The sequence below is a fragment of the Thunnus maccoyii genome, chromosome 10 (assembly GCF_910596095.1).
Source record: "Thunnus maccoyii chromosome 10, fThuMac1.1, whole genome shotgun sequence".
In the NCBI taxonomy this organism is placed as follows: domain Eukaryota; kingdom Metazoa; phylum Chordata; class Actinopteri; order Scombriformes; family Scombridae; genus Thunnus; species Thunnus maccoyii.
The window spans coordinates 14,309,773-14,325,704 of record NC_056542.1 but is presented as its reverse complement, the minus strand read 5'-3'; the positions used below and the strand labels follow the sequence as shown (position 1 = coordinate 14,325,704).

The window sequence follows — 15,932 nt, the reverse complement described above, 5'->3', positions numbered from 1 at the left end:
TTATATCATAAAAGTGGTTGATATGCAGGATGGGATGTGTCATTTTCCGGGGTAACACCATGTTGATGGCACTCACATCTGTACTATCAGGACACACAACATATAAAACTTGAGAAAGAGCCATAAAATGTAATTACTCTCTATAATTAAATGTAGTAATAATGCATATAGAAGCAATCCAGGTCCTTGCATGTTTACTTCCTTAGTGCAAAGAAAATAACAATGGGGCAGCATACCAAATGCAAAAATGCATTTCTATTCTGATCGTCAGCCTTGCTTTTTGAGGCAAGTGAACAAGAGGCATAAAACTAATCTTGTCATTTTTCTCTGGAGGTACATAAAAGAATAAACTGCCAACTTATTCCACGGGGCAGTCCTGTTTGAACATACTTTCTTGAGCTGTTGAACCTCCTTGCGTTAAAACCCCTGACTGCTTTTAACGTCTGTATCTAATCAAGCCTCTTGCCCCATTATCTCTCCCTCCCTCTCGCTCCCTCATTCCCTCAGTCTGACCTTACAAGGAGAGGCAACAGGGTTGATGTCATTGAATGAAGAATGCTGCAAGAATCCAGAGAGAAAAGAGAGCGGGAGGAGGAGGAGGAGGGGTCTGACTGGGCAGTTTATGAGCACACACACATACACACACAGAAACACACACACATAGAAAGAGAGAGAGAGAGAGAGAAAGAGAGAGAGAGGGAGAGAGAGGTGCTGTTTACATTGTAATACACAACTCCTCAGCCAAAGTTAAACGAGAAAGAACTTGTTTGGAAGGATGGTGTCATTCCTTTTCCAGTCTGAAAAGCACAGGGGGAGGGTCTAATAGCTGGAGAGGGGAAGAGAGAAAGAGAAGTTACCATTACAGACAACTCTTATTACTCAGCTTGAAACTAGAGAAAAAGAAGAACAAAAGGAAGAGGGGGAAGTAAAAGGGAGAGCCACACTGCACTGCAGCTGTATTAACAGGGTAAGTAATTTTCATCTGTAGTGAATCAGGATTAATAGGAAGAGGTGGTACTTTTTTAGGGCAGATTGCTACAGGTTACCTAATAAGGTAAAGTCTTTTGTCAATGCAAGTATGATGATATATCAACTACAGCACTGATCATCACTGATGGGGGGCTGTTGTTAACATCTTTAAGACAGTCTGTCATATGGCAGCATTTTATAGGCTATGGCATAATAAAACTACTGCATACTCTGGTTGAAAGATACCTCTCGGTGGGTGGTGGTTCGTCGTTTGCCTGTCTGATCAGGAGATCACCGTGAATGTATACTTAAGGTTGCTACACCAGCTGATGGACACCGACGATAAGGAGTGGGCTATGCGGAAGCTCTTACAGGAAGCCCAGCCAAAAAGTTGACTAAGCTAGGCTAGCTAGCAATGCAGTAGTGCGCTGGCTAAATTATTAAAGTTGGTGTCAGCACAGTTAAGGGAAACCATATGAGGTAAGACCAAAAACGGGGCGGCGTTAGTCCCTTTCGCCACCCAAACCTGCTGACTGACCGAAGCTTATAGCGTTAGGTGTGTTAGGTAGGGGTGTGTGCGAGTGGTCCACTGAAGCTAGGCTAACATTACCGTTGGCGTGATTGATGATACGCAAGAGAGGCGACGTTTATCACAAAAAGGTGGCTGTTTGTTCAGACTTGCAGGTGAGTGGCAGTTGTCATTCAGTTGACAGCGGTTTGAAATTGAGAGCCAACGTTTGCGGAAAGCTGGTCAAACTCGGGTTGACGGACAAAGACAAAGCTAACGCTATTCGAACCTTATATGTGGTACGTTGAATACACTACTGTTGGCTAACGGTTAATGTATACGTCATTAACGTTTAGCCACCTAAGATAACGTAGCTGGAATGTAACGCAACGTAAGCCGTGCTGGCCAGCTTTAGCTAAGAAAACCATCGTTTTCCTCATACTTTACCTGGCTAGATAACGATGAAGGGTGATTATTAATTAACCTAACTGCGTTTCTTTCTTATACTGTGCTTGTGACTCATTTTTGCTGCCAGCTGTCAAAGCAGTGGCTAACCCTGTCTAATCAATCGGTTGCCAAGGTGATTGCAGTACCAAGGTACAGTATTGATAGGGTCAAGGAAATAGAAATCTGTTATCAAATTGTTTTATCGGCACGTTTTTCTGTTGTGCTGGGCCCATATTGAGGAGGCCTATAAGTATAAATGTCTTCACTAGTAAATAGCCTTTATACATACCTAGTTTGGTCTCATGTGAGAGGAGAAGCTACGCCACAGCTCTGTGCTCTACTGAGGGATGTTGGGAGATTATTGAGAAACTGGGTCTAGATTACTACAACTTTAAGAATGTAATGTAATGTGAATAAATGCTTTTGCCGCACAGCTGTGCATTGTTTTTCTAGTTTGCTCTCTCATCAGCTAAGCTGGATAGGAGGAGAGAGCCTCATCCCAATGCCACACTGCTGTAACTTAATGCGAGAAGGCTCTGCCGTGAGTTAGTCTGAGGTTAGTGTGGTGCTTCTGTATGAGAAGACTAGGATTATGGTCACTGATGCCTCAGTAAATTTGAGAGGTATATTAAGATTTAGGAATGAAGATGTTCTGTGAATGGCTGCTCACTTTCCTGTATGACTGGGGAATCCTTAATTGTAGCCTCTGCATGTCAAGACACACAAGCTATTTTCAGGCATCTCTTTGCCTTAAATCACTGCATGACTAATTCTCTATCTTATGACTTTTCTTTGGCCTACATCACGCTATGTTAGTGCTGGGAGGCAAGGCTGTTTGGGTGAGGAGCCCACTGGCTGATGTCATTACCAATTTTGAAATGTTGCCCGTTCAATTATTCATCTAACTGCGGCCTGAGAGGGAGCATAACACTGGTGCTCAATGAATGTCCAGTGACCTGTAAGATTGGACTCAAAAGGGTTGTTTGTCCCCGCATTAGTGACCCTCGGCCCAGACACGCTTTCCCAGAAACTGGGTGTGCTATTAACATCAGAACAATAGAGAGTTTCATCAACAACACACTAGTCACTGATACAATGACTGACCAGACATGGAAAAAATTACTAGAAGTATTATCAGAAATTCAGGTTCTCTGCATAACTTTGTGAAGAATTACTGTGCCCACACATTTTAATTTTTTTTATTTGCTTTTTTAGAGGCAAAGGACTTTAGTTCAATGAGGCACCATGCTACAACTCTTCCTTATAAGACCTTTTAAGAGGCAGTAGCACAGTATAAAAATCAAATTTACTTCCTCTATAACCACAAGGCAATGAACCACTGCTGAGTTAAATAGTTTTCCTTTTGAAAAATGCGTTAAACTTCTCCTTAACAGCTTACTGCATCACGTAGTCTGTGCTCTCAGAGGAGACAGGGTGTTCAAGTGAAACTGTCAACAGACAAAACACAGAGATAATATAAAGTGTGCCACAAAAGAGCTTAGTTTTGCTTTTGTTTGTTTGCACTCTTTAATAGCCCATATGGGACTTAAAACGCTGAGTCTCAAGCCCTTGTTTCAAGTCTATAAGTAGCCTCTCGGTTTCCAGGGCAGTGGTTCTCCAAACACGTCGATGAGTGCCACAGCTCTGCTAGTTTTTATATCCCGCAAGGTTGTTTAGTTAGGCTAATTGCATTCACCCCCAATCTCATGAGTAAATCAGATAAGATAGAATGAAAACTAACTCGCTGCCCTGTATTAACCAAATCAGGGTTGAGAACCAATTTTACAGCCTGTCAAAGCTGTTCAGCCATGTGGAGTTTATATTAAGTTTAAAACCCTCAAAGTACAGTATATGATTTATGCTTGGGCCTTAGCTAAAGGCTACTAGATGACATCTTCCATCATAGCTGTAAAATAGAAATGATTAAACGCAGCCTCAAGTGATGTCATTCAGTTCAAGTGGTGGAAGAGATGAATGAGAGGTTGAGGGAAGCGCAAAAATAAAAGAGATAAAACGATTGTGGTGTGCCACAGATCACAAGTCTGTACATCAAAGTAAAAAGACACAACTGCAGACAGTCAATCAGGCTCTCATCAAGGGAATAAGAATAAAGACGAGCAAGGAAACATGGAGGAAACAGAGAGAGAAGATGATTGGAGGAAAACAAAAAAAAACAAAAGCTGAAAAGGTGATGTCATTGAGCTTTAGTGCCAAATTTCCTCCACAGCCGAGGGTCTCTCTCATCACAAGGATCAGGTTTCAAGATAGATTTGGGGCTGAGTATGGAGCTGATCTCACCGTTTTAAATCCCTCAGGACTGTATCAAGGAACAGATGGAGACCGACCATGAGTTATCATTACTGTTGAATAATTGAGAGGACTATTGCATATTGTCTCTTAGAGACAAAGTAGCTTAAGTACTGCAATGAAAAGACTAAATCACAGCGACCTTGTCAAGCACCCCTTTTTAGAAAGCCATAATAGACCCAAGTGTTCTGTTTAGAGTAGCTACGCTGTTGATATTCAGACGCACAAGTCTCATTTGACGCCAAGAGGTTTATCGTCCTGACCACAACAAGTTGATCTGTTTTTGCAGTAAGAGTCCTCTCAATTCAGCTTGAAGTAGGCCTTGATACTTGGTTAATGAGTTGCCAGCTATTTTATACATCACGAATAACAACTGTCCTTTCTTTCTTTACTTTGGTTTGTTATTTTCTTTTGCTATTGGTGCAGATATTGATGACTGATGATTCATGCAGTGAGCTAGTAAAATGGAGCTAAGAGAGTCTGAGAACGAGTTTTACCCACTGCTTTTTGTAACCTCTTTGGTGAGACAGATGGTTGAAAGTAGTTGTGTCTTGTCAGGGCATAGCTGACTGTGCAGATTGCTATAATCAATCCATAGTGCTGTTGTAGTCAGATGTATCATCGGTCCTTATTCCCCCAGTCATAATGTTGTCTAGTAACATTGGAATGCTATGACAACATTACCACATTTAACTGTTATTTGTCTAAATGTGTGAAAAATATTCTCTTACCTAAGTATTGTGCATGATGAAACATACATACTCTTACAAGCACGCTATACATATAAATATATAGAGAGCTAAGTGATGAAAATGCATAACTAGTGCTCTGACAAAGGATGAATTATGGCACTGTGAGGTTAAACTGGTGTGTTGGTAAGAGGTTTTCCGCATCAGTGATTCATAATGACATGTCTTATGACACAATGCAAACAGTTGACACCTCCACATGCATCATCATAGCCATGGCCAGGACATATATGGATAAAAGCGTTTAACATTAATAAATCAAGCTTTTAAGGAAGCTGAACTAAAAAGCAGAAGAGAGAAAATGTCGCATTGCTTTTTTATTTTGGTGATGTCATGAGCACCAGAGATATTTCATGAGCTCTAAGGGATTTTTTTTTTGTCTTGTCAGAACTTGAAGCTTTGCCTGTGTGTCCCAACAAAGAGGAATGAGGATGAAAAACTCAAACTTCTTGGTTGATTTAGCTTCTTTTGTCAGCAAGGCTCAGTTTACAATAATAAATTTTCAAGGCTCTGTCAAACTTGATCCATTCCTGTAAAGGTTGTTTTTCCCAAATGCTATCTCAAGTGTATCCAAGTAAAGAAAACGATTAATACTTTTCGTTTTATCCCACACTGCAAACAAATGTGGCTTTTGGAGAGTTATGGTCGGTAACTAGTCAGCGTTTTGCACAGGGGACATACGTTTTAAGAGTAAAGAAAGGTGAATGTAAGAGCTATAATGTAATATCAATTACATTACTATATAGAGGATACCATGGTAACTTAATTAACATACTAATGCATGCTTTTTCATCACCTGCAGCTCATTCTGTTACAGACTATGGCTGTGTGACATTTATCCTTTACAACCTGTTAAAGGCTGCATAAATTATCCACATGTTTGTGCTTTAATCATTGCCACAGTTCTAGTCATGATTATTATTGGAAATATTTAACTACTTCACAGCTTCAGGGTGGAATAATTTGTTAAATAGCAACAGTGTGTGAGTTCAAAAGTAAGACAGTCAGTGTGTGTACAGATGTGTGTGTTTGGGGGTCAGAATGAGCAACCATGGTTTTGACTAAAGGTCACGTCCAGGGCCGGTGGTCTTCAGGGAAATGTATTGAGACTTTGTGAGGAATCTCGGTAGAGACACTGAAGTAACGTCAACATTTGTTTAACCATCTGCATGTGTGAGGTAAATATTTGAGCTCACCCTCGTTTTGACGTACCTCACATGAAAATGTTATGATAGTTGTTATCGTCCCTGGTTACGACTGGTCTCTCTCTAGCAAACCTCGGTATCGCTGTGTTTTTATGTCGCTGTAAACAGCCACGAATTAGATATTGTAAATTGTCTCTGGCATTTGGGAGTGCCACTGTGTCTGCTCTGCATACATGGCCTAAGGAATTTTTTACACACTCTTCTCTTATTCCTCTGTAGACCATTTGCTAAGGCTTTTGTGTTTTAAAGGATATAGTAACGCTGGATTTTCAGAATGCCTTGTGGTTGTTTTCTTTTGTTATGTTTCTATTTCACTGAATCCACAAATAGTCCAAACTACATTTTAAGAGATACCATGAGCCACAATAAACCTCCATTTTAATTAGTTTTACTTGAGACTTAAGGGGTCAGGACAGCTGTGTACCTCTTGTAAAGTACGCAGTAGGTACCAATCAGCATAGTGCACTGTTTTGGCAGTTAATATAAAACTTAATGTTTTGCACTAACAGGAAATGCTAAACAATATACGCAGATTGAATCGATCAAACTGCTACTTGGAGACGCTTCTGCCAATTTAAAAGTTGGAAACTTACAGAAAGAAAGCAAAATGTTCTCTTAAAAGCTTCAAAGCTTTTCCTTGTTCCCCTGTGGCTTTGATTGTAACTCATTTGTACATCGCTTTGGACTAAGTTTCTGCCAGGTTAATAAAATGTAAATCTACAATTTTTCCAGCTTGAAATGTCGCCTCCATTTTGCAATGCATCATATGACAATTATCCATCAATGCCGTTCTCAGAAATGAAGCACATTTAGTCGGCTTACTGACATCTTTTGTGTAGGTGATTTTGTCTCCTTTCCACCAGTGTGAATACAGTGCAAACTCAAAACCTGGTTACAATTAGTATGTAGTTTGGAATTGTGTCAGGCCAAATGTTTTGTTGATGTGTCATCCCCACTAATTCTCCTGCAAAAGATCCGACGTTCATACGCTGCCAAGGAATGTAAGCCACTGCTGACCTTTGTCAGCATGATTCATGTAGGTTCCATCATGTGGGGTGCGAAAACAAGTCTCCTGAGTCTGGAGTTGTTTGAATTTCACTGCAATCTGTGTTGTACCCTTTTGTTATAAACCAGCCACTCATATGAGAATTCATGTTTTTCTGTCTGGTGTCAAACTGTTGTTCATAATGTTTCTTGTGTTCATCTGCAGATAAATATACAAAATGGAGGACTCCAGTAGCAGCAAGCCGTTCATGGTGACATCCTCTCTGAACTTCAAAGTCACCACCCCGTCCTTCTACAACCAGCCAAAGAAGTTTGCCTCTGTGGCGCCGCCACGGCCCAAAAGTCAGTCACCACCCTCAGCTCCATCACCGACACCAGTAGGCACAGCTGTGATTGGACGAGTGGGAGATCTGCCTCCGCCGCCCCCGTCGCTCTGTGATGGTATTTGCATTTCTTCTGCTATTTTGTGAGCTATTAATTTGTATCCACACAGAGAGCAACTCTCCCTTCTCCCGCCCCTGCTGCTTCTTAAGTTAGAGCATGCAGAGTTTCACAGTTTTTAATATATAAACAAAGACATCAGACGTGTGGTTCTAATGAGTTGTCTTACAGGCAGTCTCTTCAAGTCTTATTGAGCTGTTAGTCAAATGGCGAGATAGACTTAATAGCCACACAGTCTTACACCTCTAAATTTGGATGTGTTCTTATTTTATCTTAGTACATTTTATCTTAGTTGCACTTAATTAGGCCACATGATTGATTTTTAAGATCTCTGAGCTGATCTAATTCACGGACCCAGTCACACCACATCACCAAATGGAAAACATGGATAGAGATACCCACCTCTGGAACCAGGCAGGACTCTAATTTACCCCGTGACCAACATCTTCCAATACTCTCATACTTTCCATATCCAAACAATCCTTTACACAGTTTGGTTTTTTTGTACTGTCCTGTTTGTTTTTTTGCCATAAACTCATGATGTTGTTAAAGACATTGGATTGGATGATTAGCACATACTGAGTGTAAAGAAACCTTTTCTGTCACAGCATTTAACCAATCAACCCTCCTCATTTTTGTCAGACTTCCCACCCCCACCTCCTCCTCCTCCACTGGATGATGATTTGCCAGCACCTCCCCCCGAATGCCACCTCTCACCCTCTGCCTCCGACGCGCCCCCTCCCGCCTTCCCTGCCCCACCTTCAGTAGCAGATGACGTGCCCCTCCCTGTCCCCCCTGCGGAGAGTGCCTGTCTGCCCACCTGCCCCTCTCCCCCTCCTCCCCCACCTCCTCCGCCGCTCCCTGCCACTGGTACCAGCTTTCCCAATGCTGCTGGGAACCCACAGGTGAGTCATGACAGTCTCTTTACCAAATGAAGCTTGAGTCGGTTTGCTTGCCTGCATGTTTCCTCCTTTCACTTGCATGTACACGTCTTTACGTACAATTGAATAATCAGTTAGGATACTGTAGGACATTGTTGTGGGACCATAGAGAATTCATGGAGTGTGTTCAGGAAAAGCTGTCTTTTGAGATTTTCCCACAAATTACATTAGCATTAGTCTGGGGTAAAATACCCAGTTTCATGCTTCTAACAGGATTATTCCCTATATATGTTACTGAAATAGTTTTTAGACATGCAGTAAATGTTTATTGTAGGTTGACATTATTTGCAGTTGGTTTATCAGGCTACAAACTGCTTTAATGTATGGAATTAGATGTTTTCCGATGTTGAAAAGTATAAAGTTAAAACAACAGTGTTGGAAGTATTACTCCTGCTGAGTTTATGCCGAATGCTTCTGAGCAAACAAAACAAATCAAATGGAAGTTAAATAACTGAACTTTCTGTATTCCAATCAAGGAAATACAATTAAAATATCACTCATTTATTCATCATCATCATCATTAATCACTTCATTACGTTTATTTATCATTCACTCTTTCATTCTGGGTTACTGTTCTAAATAATTGTGTAAGTGACAGAATTTTTTTTAAACTGTTTGGTTACATTTCATTGTGCATTTTGTAATAGATGAGAGCACCAAAGTCTGAATGTGGGAACGGATATGTAAATGTCTTGATGTCCATCAACAGTCTGTAATAATTTCTCCTCTTCATCCACTTTTTTATTCTTGGCTCATCCTGTCCTTTGCTTCATTGTGATCACTTTATTTGTGTGTGAATTAATGAACCTCCTGTGATTCTGTCCTCTTGTCTTCCTCTGCCAGAGACTGGTAGAGAAGCAGACTAGCTTTGATAAACAGCTTGACTCTCTGACTGACCTGTTATCTGAGATGGAGACCAGAGGACCTTTCAACCCCAAGGTACAAAACATGGATGGGTGGGGTGTAGAAAAAAAATATGACAGGAAAGGAAAGAAAAGAAATAAAAAAAGGCAGGTCAGTGGAAATAGTTTGGAGAGATGCCATATTGGTTTCATTAGCCTCCATTCATCAACCTTTTCAGGTTGAAAGCTCAATGATAAGACAAGACTAAAAGAGAAAACAGCACGCGAGGTAGCTGGTGATTCACACTGCGAGAAGAGACACTTGCAGAGAGAGGGATGAACACACAAGTGAGTGGAGAGTATGAGAGTGTGATGAAGCCAGAGTGTGCTGCCAGAGACCCAGTTAGAGGCCCATAAATGGAGAGTGTTCTTATCCAACAGGGAGGTACCAGATCAGGGCAGAATAATGTTTGCTCCAAACCGCAAAATAAATGTCAAAAAGACGAAGCACTTCTGATAAGCTCAAACTGTGGAGCGCTTCCAATGTTTACTTTAATCAAAGTACCTCATTCAGTACAATAAATGTCCCTGCTTGCAGCATTTCAGTGTGCAGTGTTGTATGCTAGATGTTAACTTCCCCCTGTTGAATTATAGTTGATTGTAAATATAAAGTTTATGTTTCTGTCTGCTGTGTTTTGAGGTAAAGGAATCTGTGTACAGATCATTTTATTGCTAATGTTACTGTTTTTGTGTCCTCAGTTACCAAGCCAGTATTCTTCAGCACCAGCACCCAAGCCACCAGCTCCTCCCCCAACAGCTCCAAAACCATCCCTCTCCTTCCTCCCACCTCCTGAGATGGGAGACCGCCCGCCTCCTGCGCCCTGGGCGGAAGAGCTCAAAGCCAGAACGAACCGACACGCCAATCACAACTCCTCACCGAACGCTGCTGCTCAGCCGTTCGCCAAGGCCCCAGCTGTGGCACCCAAGTCTGGTTTCGGGGGAAGAACATCAACTTCTGCAGCCTCCCTGGCACAAAAACTGAACCAAAACCTGAACCAGAACACCACCCCAATCAATGTTGCACCAAAACCTTCCTATCCTTCAGCCACCAGCTCTTTACCTCCTCCTCCAGCAGCTCCTCCTGCACCTCCTACTCCACCAAGCAACATGGCCGCCACCCAGGCCCCAAGTCACATAAAAAGTTCTCCCTTTACCAATCAGGTGAATGTGAACCAAAACCCTCCTGCAGCTGTGCCTCCTCCTCAACCCAAGATGATGACATCTCCACCCTCCTCTTTTAACCAGCCAATGAAATCTCCCCCTTCATCCACGGTACGTTCAAGCTTTTTTTTTTTTTTTTTAAGTTACTAAGAGACTTTTTGCGTTGAGTGTACAGTGGACAGGCACAGGAAGCACAAATAATTTAGTTTATAGTCAACCTATAAGAATTATGCATTTCTGGACATGCACTACCCATGTTTTCAAAGACCACCTACTCAGTCGTAAATGACAAAGTACCCTCTAGGCATGCAAGTATGAAAACATGTAAATAATGCATATATGTGTACAAATGGCTGTGTCTCTGTATGTGTTTTGTGTGTGCGTGTGTGTGTGTGTGTGAGCAGCCCTCACCCCCTGGCCCAGTTGCTATCCCAGGTGGAGGCGTCCCTCTGAACATGAGGGAAGTGGAGGAGCTGGAGAGAATGACCAAGGACTTCATTAAAGATATGGACAAACATGCACCTGTCATCACCTCCCCTCCCACAGGTACACATACACGCATATAAACACAGTGGTGGCTGTAATATTCATGGTGAAATTAAATCTCCCCTCCAGTTAAAAATGTGTTTTGCTTATTGTTACTTCACATGTACCTTCACTGTACAGAATTATGCATGTGCAGAGTTTGTTTTTAAATTCATCTGCCGAACAGAGGAAGTTTTTCTGCGTTCACCTTGAATCTCTTAAGACGTGTACTTACGAGCAGGATTTTGTTTGGAAGTCAATCCTGGCCCGCTATGCAACTTACAGATAAGAGTGACAGAGAATTAACACAAGCAGAGTAGAGCAGGAAGAAGCCTGTATATATGAATAGTTTTGTTTGTATATTTCACTCCTTTCAGCCCTTTCTCTCTCTCTATCCATCCCCCTTTCAGAGGTTTGTGGGAAGTGCGGTGAGGCTCTGTCCCGTACTCAACCGGCGGTGAGGGCCATGGATAAACTCTTCCACTCCAACTGCTTCTGTTGCATGAGCTGCCATCGCCCCCTGCAGGGCATGCAGTTCTATGACAGGGATGGCTCACCTCAGTGTGAGGACTGCTACATGGTAAGGAGACATTTGAAAATTTGAATTGTTCATATTACATATGAAGTTTGTAAATTCAGTATGTGAAATGATTAAAAATATTAAGTTTGGAGTTGATAGTCACTGCACAATTACTCTAATATGTAATTCTGTGCTCCTCATTTTCCCATGGAATTGATTTCGTAAGGAGACATTGTCTAAACATTACAGTTAGCTCACACATAACGGAAAGTTGCTCTACACTGAAACATTTTATTATTATAACTTTTAATGTAGCTACAACTAACATGTTGACATAGTCATGTGTTTTTTTTAGTGAAAAGGAAGTTCTTCCACTGTTACAAGGGTCATTTCAAATGTTCAGTAAATACTTAAACCGTGCAGAATGTGCCGAACAATGTTGACACAGTGAATATACCATGTGATATTTTTCCTTCTGTTCTCCTCAGAGTTCCCTGGCAGTGTGTTCCCGATGTGGGGAGAGGATCACAGACCGTGTGCTGAAGGCGGTGGGCCAGTGTTTCCACGCCCAGTGTTTCCGCTGCAGCACCTGCTCCTGTGTACTTGAGGGGGCGCCCTTCATCACCGATGACAACAACAACCCCTACTGTGTCCAGGATTACCACAGGTGGATACAAAAAGAAAATACATCTCTATTCTGTATAAGAAAAATACACCATTGAACTGAGCATCAACAGTTCTCGCTTTCGATTAACTGAAAATTTGTACATCTCCTGGTAATAAAATATGGATAAAATAATTAGATTTAAGGGATTAACCTCCACTATTACTGGTCAACACAACCAAAAGTAACAAATTTATTTTGGCTTCATTAGAATACGTTGACTTTAGTGAATGTATGAGAAATGTGACTGAAGTGCATCTTTCCACCTCTCTATTTCAGGCGTTTCTCCCCTCTGTGTGTGAGCTGTAACGAGCCCATTATTCCAGCTCCAGGCAGCGAAGAGACAGTCAGAGTGGTGGCTCTCGACAAGAACTTCCATCTCAAGTGTTACCGTTGCGAGGTGAGACATTTTCTAAACACAAAATTGTATCAAAACTTACACTCATTAAGCATTTTATTAGGAACACCTGTCCAATCTAATGTAATCCAATACAACAACTCTGCCATAAATTCTACTTTTTGAAGCATATACATATTCCGTTTTTCTGATATTGTCAGAAAGGTGATAATTCTACTTTATGTTTATTTTTGAGGTTACAGTGGGTGGTGGTGTGCTGGAGTGCATTATATTGAAAAGTGTTCCTAATATTTTGTCCACCTCAATGACATACATAAAGAGAGCAATACTGAGCTGAGCATCAATAATGATTAAGTGCTCAGTGAGTGTACATCATACAGTCTATTCAGCACTCTCCAAGAAGTGTCCCAATGCTAATAAATAAATGTATTTATTGATTCTGCAGGACTGTGCTCGCCCCCTCTCCATAGAAGCGGATGAAAATGGCTGCTATCCGTTGGATGGTAAGATCCTGTGTATGAAGTGCCACACCCAGCGAGCCAAGCGGGCCGCGCAGTGATTGATGGGAAGCGTCCGTCACTCAGTTTAACTATGAACCAAATCCAAAAAGCACAGGATTCATTCAGCTGCCGTTTTGCCTTTGCAACAGGGCTTTATTCAGTATATGTGCGCAGGTGTGAGTGTGAATGTGCTGTGTGAAAAAGGTATGTTTGCATGCAGATACAGTGTAGTATTCCCGCGTCTTTGTTCAAATCACTTTAGTGCAGAGGTAATGTTCTGCACTGACATAAACTCCCCTCATTTTTTTTATTTCTAAACTCTGATTCTCCAGTTTCTCATCTAGCCTTATTTGTGCGCTAGAGCATTTTCTTTTTTTTTTGTGCCAATTCAATGTTTACGCTAAAAGCTCAGCATAACTTGCACAAGAACAGCTTGGTCAAAAGAGCAATCTGAGGAATATAAAGTTGCCTTTCTTTATTGTTTGCCTCAGTATTGTGACTGGCACCATGTACTAAGATATATCCATCTTAAAACTTTCACTGCTTGTCTCTCTCCCTATGAGCACCATAATTGTATTGACGCTACAGAGATCAATTATTGCCATAGGGTGATGAGTATCAGGAACCTCCCATTTGACCATTCCTCAGATTTCACCACTCCAGTAGGCTGTGGGTAGAGAACATCTTGTAACACTCTGGCAGTTGTTGTGCCTGCAAGCATGGTTGATGATGCTTTCCTGCCTAGAAAGTGCTTTCCATCAGCCATTCTACTCTGATAGCATTTTAAAGTCATTTAGGGCTATAACGTGACTGCAAAATTAGATAAAAACAGTGAATGTTACTCTTAGTCTTTTGTGATGTGAATCTGATGATTTACAGGCATGCATTAAATTATGTCTTGTTACTTTCCTTATCAGATCATCCATATAAGGACAAGATTAAAACAAAAATCAAACTTGTTTTTCTCAACAACAAAAAGATAGTTTAGAGCTGATTTAACAGTGTTAAGTATTTTTAGATGCATGCTTTCTGAATGCACAAATTATGAACAAACAGACAAGCACAGATTTGCCAGCACAGATTCCAATCCAGGGATCTCATAATTTAAAAACAGTGTAGTTAAAAGCATCAGCTGCATGGCTGAAAACAGGACCTAATATGTGATCGTTGCACAGTTCCATAGTGAATTGAAATATCTTTTTTAGTGTCACTTTGACTCTCAAGACGCTGCACATGATAAAATTTAAAAGTAGGCACCATCTAGAAACATAATAGTAGTTTTTGATATGCATTATCTTGGAATCTCTCGCTTTACATAATGTAATTTATGGACCTTTTTTTATTAAGTATTTAGGTTACATGAGTATCAGTACTAAAGAAACCTGCTCTGACAGCAGGATATTAGACCAGTAGAGGCATTAGCTTTGAGCTTTAGGTAACTGATGTTAAAATATTGTGACCAAATATTTCACAGCTGTTGGCAAGATTTAGATTAATAAAATAGTAAAATGGGATTCAATGTCTTGACATTAACGTATGTTTTACATCATTTTTTGTATTTGAGTCCAATATTTTGGTCTTGAATCTCTTCTATTGTTACAGTAAATACCACTATTCTTTCCATTATTCATCTTAACTTTACTTTAGTCTGTTCATGTCAGTTATATACTGTTTTATTCTTATCTTACTGTACTGTATTTCATTGATAAATGCTAACGATTATATGTTTTCATTGTTAACCTGGCGATGTGCCTTCTCCACTATTGTATTCCAATGTTCCCTTTTAATTGAGCCTGGTTTACAGCCACAGAAATTCATTCCTCAATAAGAGAACTATTGTTACTCGTGCTTGCATTGAGCCTGGTGCGGTATAACACCAGAATGACTAACAAAACATGGCAATAGTGATTCAGCATTGCATGCTAGCTTTGTAGCTGTGTAGGTGGTGGTGGTGGCATTTCTCCTAGTATTATGTCTCCTTTTTTTCTTTGCACCAACTACTCCACCTCTGTGGCCCTGCCTTTTTCATCACCATGTGATAATATATCTGTGATGATGCTCTCACAGTTGCATTTATCTGGTGTTATGTTGTGTTTTGTCCCATTGTATTACATGCAGATGCCTTGTCTTTTCATATAACTTTTTTATAAATTCCTGTTTGATATGTGTGAATGTGTATATGTTTAAAAAAAAAACATTATTTAGCCCCACCCCCCACCCCTTTGGCTGTATCAAAAGATAAGCAAATAAATAAATGAAATGCTAAATACCAAAAGTTTTTCGTCTGCTTTCTCAACTGTCAACATGCATTTCATAGTTCTGAACACACACAACACATTAAGTAGTGTTTATAATATACTGTAAGTAGCCACTGAGTATAAAGTTGCACACAATTAAGAGTTTGTCATATTTGTTTGTGCCACCATGTTTTTTTCTGGTCTGCCTCCATGTGACATCCATGAAACGTGTTTCCTCCCAGACTCTCAATGATGTGCTACACTGTTAGACGACCTCCAGGACGCCAAACTGCTCTATCAGTTGTTGCCAGCCATGTGTTGCACTGATAATGACGACAGCGGACATGTGTGCGTATGCATCTGAGAGTGTTTACTTTCCAGGAAGAGTTTGTCCTCATTCAATTCAATGTAACAATGTATAAGCAAAAAACAATTTGTTGGCCTTAACTTACCAGCCTCAGCCTTTTGTTTTCATGCCTTTGACTCTGCAGAC

The 15,932-nt window shown here is 40.8% G+C and overlaps 2 protein-coding genes across 13 annotated transcripts in view; one reads left to right on the top strand and one right to left on the bottom strand.

Moving 5' to 3' along the window:
* Positions 1-15,932, bottom strand: part of fam131bb (family with sequence similarity 131 member Bb) — a 52,467-nt gene that overhangs the window by 29,213 nt on the left and 7,322 nt on the right. For 2 of the 8 annotated variants that reach the window (XM_042422993.1, XM_042422992.1), the window contains exon 2: positions 15,892-15,924. The gene's annotated coding sequence lies outside the window, so the exon portion shown is untranslated. Of the gene's footprint in view, positions 1-1,215; positions 1,301-1,579; positions 1,668-1,924; positions 2,006-2,213; positions 2,253-15,891; positions 15,925-15,932 lie in introns of those variants that run through there. The other 6 variants (XM_042422990.1, XM_042422999.1, XM_042422994.1 and 3 more) reach the window with 5 other exon arrangements.
* On the top strand, positions 683-15,439 carry zyx (zyxin). 5 transcript variants are annotated; one of them, XM_042422938.1, is made up of 10 exons: positions 683-967; positions 7,396-7,631; positions 8,274-8,536; positions 9,416-9,511; positions 10,174-10,746; positions 11,040-11,181; positions 11,571-11,740; positions 12,169-12,347; positions 12,624-12,744; positions 13,148-15,439. In XM_042422938.1, the coding sequence occupies exons 2-10, from the start codon at positions 7,409-7,411 to the stop codon at positions 13,259-13,261; spliced, it is 1,881 nt and encodes a 626-aa protein (XP_042278872.1). In that variant the 5' UTR covers positions 683-967; positions 7,396-7,408; the 3' UTR covers positions 13,262-15,439. The 5 variants fall into 5 exon arrangements, with proteins under 5 accessions (XP_042278872.1, XP_042278873.1, XP_042278874.1 ...); XM_042422939.1 differs by lacking the exon at positions 683-967 and adding an exon at positions 1,349-1,449 and having other exon boundaries at positions 13,148-15,436; XM_042422940.1 differs by lacking the exon at positions 683-967 and adding an exon at positions 1,463-1,653.

Bases quoted from the DNA above. Each gene is read 5' to 3' on its own strand.
- zyx (XM_042422938.1), top strand. From the start codon at position 7,409: ATGGAGGACTCCAGTAGCAGCAAGCCGTTCATGGTGACATCCTCTCTG. The intron at 7,632-8,273 runs GTATTTGCATTT...CATTTTTGTCAG, and splicing joins GCCCCCGTCGCTCTGTGATG to ACTTCCCACCCCCACCTCCT. The intron at 11,182-11,570 runs GTACACATACAC...TCCCCCTTTCAG, and splicing joins CATCACCTCCCCTCCCACAG to AGGTTTGTGGGAAGTGCGGT.